Source organism: Vicia villosa, linkage group LG7 (genome assembly GCF_029867415.1).
Source record: "Vicia villosa cultivar HV-30 ecotype Madison, WI linkage group LG7, Vvil1.0, whole genome shotgun sequence".
NCBI lineage: Eukaryota > Viridiplantae > Streptophyta > Magnoliopsida > Fabales > Fabaceae > Vicia > Vicia villosa.
In genome coordinates this window covers 32,904,282-32,910,828 of record NC_081186.1, presented here as the reverse complement: position 1 = coordinate 32,910,828, position 6,547 = coordinate 32,904,282, and the positions used below count along the sequence as shown (strand labels likewise).

Below are 6,547 nucleotides of genomic sequence, written 5' to 3'. Positions count from 1 at the left end.
ATCATTCTTTCTCAAAAATATGTGATTGTTTGATTATGGATAAAGAAGATAGTTAGGGTTACAACTTAAAAAGTAAAAAGCATGGCTTTTGAATAGTGTTAGCATAAATAAAAATGGAACACTATCTCTTTAAAAAGGAGATGAACGAGACAAAAACATGAAAATATAAATTCAAAATGGAGGACTTTTCTTATTTAAATACATTGAATATACAATCTCAGTACTTGCATGCCATTTCCTTTGACAATGGTGGATTTGATTAGCCAATGGTGTAGGATTTAGTTGTGTTGATTTATTTGGGAGGGGTTGATATTGTTAGAGATGAAAATATGAAAGTGTTGTCCAATGGTGATTGACGTTGAATTTGGTAGGGAGAATCATGGTTCAACCATTCGTATCTGTTATTGAGAGGAGATTGGAATCCATTGATATCATAACTAGCCCTCAAATCAGATTAACCTGTCGAGTGAGCCAGATACTAATTGTAAAACCAAAAATAATTATGGAAGTACATATTATTGTTGGTGTAAATGGATAATGTTACAGATCGATTACTTCAAATAGTGGTCAAGTTTCTCTCTCCAGTTTCATTCAACTTTATCACCATTTCATTCAACTTTCTCTTATGTTTTAAGCGAAAACATTTTTAAGATGAGTCTCATTAATAATATCATTTTACTGTTATTTTTTTTGTTGCAAAACAAACAATCAAAAAATCTTGAAATTTAAACTTTCTTTCCATACTCATACCATAAATCTATCGAGTTATTATTTTTACCAATTTTGGGCAAACTTAGTTGATCACGATGCATCACTCTCGATTTAACTCAATTATTCCAATAATCATGTTATGGTAAAAAAAAAAATTTAAAATACTTTTTTTGCACAAGACTTTTGGGGGAAAAACGTAAGGGTGCGTTTGATTCCTAAAGTGGTAAGTATTAAATAGAATAATACAAGACATATAAGACAATTTTTTATACTATATTGTATTTGATGGTAAATATACTAGATAATTTTTTGGTGTTTAAAATAAAAGCAATCTAATATTTTAATGAGAGACAAAAATTCATGTTTTGATCACGTTCTTTATGTTAAATTCCATGATTATTTTCTACAATAAATAATATAAAAAAAAGTTGCCCTATCAATCCCTCCTTTTTTAGCAAATAAAAAACATCCTAAAAATAAAATAAAATAAACTCATAATTAAAATTAAGTCTAAAATATAAATTATGCACTATGGCCCTAATTTTTCTAGATAGGGCTATGTGTGCTACAATGGAATTGGAATGATATTGATTCTTACTATTATTCTATTTCTTACATTAAATATCTTCATGGTTGAAATTAATATTAGGATTAAGCATAGCAAATTGGTTAAACTCTACATCATTTTCCAAATAATCTAAATGTTTATCAGCCATTGCTACCCATGCCTCAATTCCCTCACATGTTTCCATCAACACAACTGTATTTGGAATAGTTTCTTTTGTACCACCTCTTTGAGCTATCCACAAAGGCTTTCCCCAACCAAAATCAATCTCTTTAAATCCCATGTTTCCCCAACTTGTAAATACAAATGAAATTGGATTTTTATTTTCCATACCTTCAAGCATTAACTCACCACACTCATCACTCCATAAAAAACTAGGATCATTTTTCAATTTCAAATACAATTCTTCATTAACCTTTCCAATTTCATCTCCCAAAACTTTAATCATATCACTAATTTTAGTGTCCTTTTTAACATTCTCACAAACAACCATAGCTGGCCATAGTAAATTTCCAATTGAGTTTTGTAACAAACTCTCTCCCATCCTTCTCCTCATGTCTACAACATGCAAAACCACCACTAGCTTTTTGCTCTCATCACAAGTTTCCTTCATGCATGCTAGAATCATGTGTTTACATATAAATGAAGACACTACTTTGTAACTTGTATGTAATTTTTTTTCGGCCGAATCATTTTTCAATGATATTTCTTTCAATTCATTGATTAATTTGTTATCGAATAAAAATCTTCTCGTAGAGCACTTCAGTTCTATCTCTAATCCTTTATTAATATTCAACACGCCTTCCCTAACACCCCTGGTGTTTCTTGGAGGGAAAATCGAAGAAGAAGTTGAGAAATCCGGCTCACAAATTTCATCCATTGACCCATTGCAAATAGAAGACCATGTTTTTAAGAATAAACTACAAGAATATGCATCTAGTATTGTATGGAGATTGCATAAACCAATAGCTATTCCACCACACTTGAAAATGTTTACTTGGACTAATATTTGTGGCAAGATTTCATTATAAGGATGTGTTTTGTTTGGTTCACAAGGAAGCAATTTGTTTATTAATTCCAATTTTGGAGGACTTAGAAACTCTTCCATTTCCATGTTTGTTGAAGTTTCCATGTATATCGCGCCTTCGTCGTTGCAATCGATAGAGAAGATATCATTTCTTCTTCCACAAAGAGGGTAGAAAATTGTTAGTGTCTTAGATAGTGAGTCCTTTAGTTTTGTTGAGACATTTGAGAATTCTTTCATGTCACTTGTTTTGCGATAAAATAGGATTAATGGAAAATATGTGTTTAGTTGAAACACATCAAACAAACATAATTTGTAGGTTTTGTGTTCACTGGATGTGGGAGATGATGGTTTAATGATTTGTGTTGATGTAATACAAATTTCCATTGTTAATACTATGTAGAAGCTATAAAACTTGCAAGAATTGTGTTCATCTTTGGGTGTATATATTATTTTATTTTGATGAATGCTACAAATTTAGAAAAAAACTACAAGTTATTAATTATCATCATTTAATTTTTATTGAAGTTATAGATGATAACTCTAATTTATTAAACTGCACATATCAATGCACTATATGTTTTTATTATCTAAAACAAACAAATGTACCATATGTTTCTTTTTGCATTCAATTTTTATTTCTCACATTCGAAATCATTTTCTCCATAAAATTAAATTCTAGTTGATTTTTTGTTGATTATTTGGTGAATATATTTTATATCTAATTATTTTAAATTTGTTTCTATAATATTATTTGTTAACAATTTTTTTAATTGAGTCATTATATTAGAGAAAATATAATACACTAGCTAAGAACAATGACATAGTTTAGTGTAGACTGGGGCAAACCGTGATCAATAAATTACTAACTGCCGCCAAAACAATTCATGTTTTTTGAAGTAGGTCATGAATTGCAATTTTAAAAGAGATGTTTTTGAAATCGGTATAGATTTTTATCTTGCAAGATTTAAATTGAAGTATGAAAATATAAAATTTAGAACTGGAATCACTTGAATATAAATAGTTGATTTTATTTTATAAATTTAAGTGAAAATTCATTACTCTCTAAGAGTGATGCATTTTTAGCAGACATAACTTTGAATTAGGCATTCGTATTTGGTCGTTTGGCCAGTACAAAACAATTGCCTCTAAGTCCATATTCTCTAAACCTTCCATGCAATCTTCATACTTTGATGATCTCTGTGCTTCCTTTGATTTTCATCCTTGTTTGTAAAACATTTTTTTTTGGGTCTTTTGTGGTTTTGCTTCTCATTCCTTTGAACTATGCACATACTCAATGTGCCACTCTCTCATTTTTGTTCTTTTCGTTCCTTCTGTTTATTTTTAGATATGACTAATATAGGAAACCCAAAAATTATTTTCATAGATTTTCTCAATGATGATATAAGGGATGCCTCATCCCTTATACAAGTGATAAACCCAAAAGTATTGGAGTGCATCCTTTAGAAGCAAGACATCCCTTAGTATATTTTATAGATATTAGTGAGAGTTTTGATAATATGGGGAGTCTAAGCGAGGATGATGATGAGTTAGAAGATCTATGGAAGCGAAAAAAACCGAGATAGGTATGAATGAAGAAAGGGAGACTGTTCCCTTTAGGATTGACATCAGGGAAGTTGCTTGTAGTTTTGCCTTCCATGAGCTTCCTGTAACACCCCAAATCTACCCAACGTTTATAATAAAAATGAGAGTGCAAAAGTTCCAAACAACATGAGGTGTTACATTTCAACTTTAAAACAACCACATAAAAGCTCATCATAAAAGATACATAACACATATAATAGGGAGAACTCATAACGAACAATTAGTCTTCAAACCAAATCAACTTTAATAAGACAACGCAGCGGAATTCACAACTCATAAACTTCAAATGATAGCATCTTAGTCTAACTTGAAACAACAGAAATTAACTCTCCATAAACAATTCAAGATTTCAATTTAAACATAACAAAACAAACAAGCGTCAAATCCCTCCCCGAGTGTTACATATCAGAGAAAAAGACACCAACTCGAGCTAATAACGGTAACAACTACTCCTCATCGTTACCAGCACGTTACCAACAGAGGGTAACATTCAAAAAGAAGGGGTGAGATATCAAACAATATAAAGGAACGTATGATAATAATTATAGCGAAAATAAGATCATACGCAATTCACCACTTCTCAACGCAATGCAACTTTCATTACAACAACAATGTTATCAATCAATCATAACAATGAATTCAAATTCACAACTATGTCATCAACACATCATGACAACCACTTCATCATCACAATCATTCAAAATGCAACTTAATATGTGACTCAATACTATGCATATGCATGTGGTACCATTTGAAGCATAAGTCCCATCTCAAAAATCGCCAATACAGGCCATCATAGTGAGTATTAGCTCCGTCATAGAAAATTTTCAATACAGGCCATCGTGTTGAGCATTAGCTCCATCTCAGAAAAATCGCCAATACAAGCCATCGTGTTTGCCATTTTCAGGTCATCATAAAAATGCTATGCTATGCGACTCAATGATGCAACATTCACACGCACAACATTCACAACATGCAACAACATCAACCAATATCAACGAGGCATAACCTCCAGCTCAGATACCAATAGTCTATGGTAACAACAACGTCATTACTATTATAGTAATTCACAACTCTTCTATCACATCACATATCAACAATTGTTATTCATAATTCATCAATTCATAACACATATACATTAATTACATGTTATTCACGCAAAAACATCATAATTAATTCAATAAGTTTCAACCAATCCTATCCTATCACATAGATAATAACATTGGCTTCCTAACGCTTCAAACGGCGCATAAAAACGAGTTACGGATCAAACGTTATGGCATATAGAAGTTTCATAAAATTTCACACATCAAGGTTCGCTCAGCGGCCTCCCAGCGCGCTTCCCCAGACTAAAAATAGAAAGTTGGGTTTTCAAAATCTCGCTTAGTGGACTAAGTTCGCTTAGCGGACTCGCGGTTTTTTGAATTTGCTGCCAGACTTCGCTTAGCGGCCTGAGCTCGCATAGCGCACACGCGATTATGCATAAAAATTGCAGAGAACTCAGTTCTGCGAAATGGTGATTCTACCATTCTAAACCACTTTCATATAATGAGAAATAGCATCTACAACCAGTATTTAACATCTATTATCAACATTCTATACTAAAAACATGTTTGAAAGCACAAATCTCATGAATCTAGCATAAACCCTAACATTTCCAAATCTATGAAATTGAAGAATAAAGATTGTACACAAATCATACACACAACATTACCCAATCATTCATCAATTTCAGCATTCATCAACAACGTCAAAATTGCAATTCTCACACAAACATGGATATTAAAGTCTAGAATCAAATCCCCACTATAACCTATCATCTTACAAACCCTTATAATGAAAGAATCCCACTCTTACCTGATTTGGGTTGAAGACAACTCTAAGCCTCCAATGGAGTTTGCCCTAGCTTTCTCTCCTCTCTCTTCTTCTTTCACAAAATGTCACTTTTAACTTTCTTTTCTCAAATTTCTCTTGTTCTGATATTCTTACTAACTTCTTATTATTGCTAATGGGCTTAAATTAACACCTCTTAAATGCTACTAGTAACTCTAAGTTAGGCCCAATACTAATAATCTCATTACTACTAATTACCTAATAAAATAACATAATACCAAATAATCCCATAATTATCAAACAATTAACAAAACACACCATAAAATAAATAATTAAAATAAAACGGGTGTTCCAACTCTCCCCCACTTAGAATATTTTCGTCCTTGAAAATTTACCTTATTCAAATAACTCGGGATAAGACTCCCGCATCTTGCTTTCCAACTCCCACGTCATGCTCTCACCGACAGCTCCCGACCAGACAACTTTCACCAAAGCAATCTCCTTGCCTCTAAGCGTCTTCGTTTCATGATCCTCAATCCGTACCAGCATTGTCTCCATCGTGAGATTATCCCGTACTTGCACATCATCCATATGAATCACATGAGATGGATCATAAATATACTTCTGGATTTGCGACACATGAAACACGTCATGTAAATTCAAAATATTCGGTGGTAACGCCACTCTATACGCCACATTCCCAACCTTGTCCAAAATCTGATACGGACCAATAAAACGAGGAGTGAGCTTCTTAGACTTCAATGCTCGCCCCACATCGGTCACCGACGTGACTCTCAAAAACACATGAT

At 32.5% G+C, this 6,547-nt stretch overlaps 1 protein-coding gene across 1 annotated transcript; it reads right to left on the bottom strand.

Moving 5' to 3' along the window:
* Nucleotides 1-1,328: 1,328 nt before the first annotated feature.
* Nucleotides 1,329-2,687, bottom strand: LOC131618838 (stemmadenine O-acetyltransferase-like). The gene has a single exon (XM_058889997.1). The coding sequence runs from the start codon at nucleotides 2,685-2,687 to the stop codon at nucleotides 1,329-1,331; it is 1,359 nt and encodes a 452-aa protein (XP_058745980.1).
* Nucleotides 2,688-6,547: the final 3,860 nt, after the last annotated feature.

What these genes read in the sequence shown, in the direction of transcription:
- LOC131618838 (XM_058889997.1), bottom strand. Translation starts at nt 2,687, where the DNA reads ATGGAAATTTGTATTACATCAACACAAATCATTAAACCATCATCTCCC.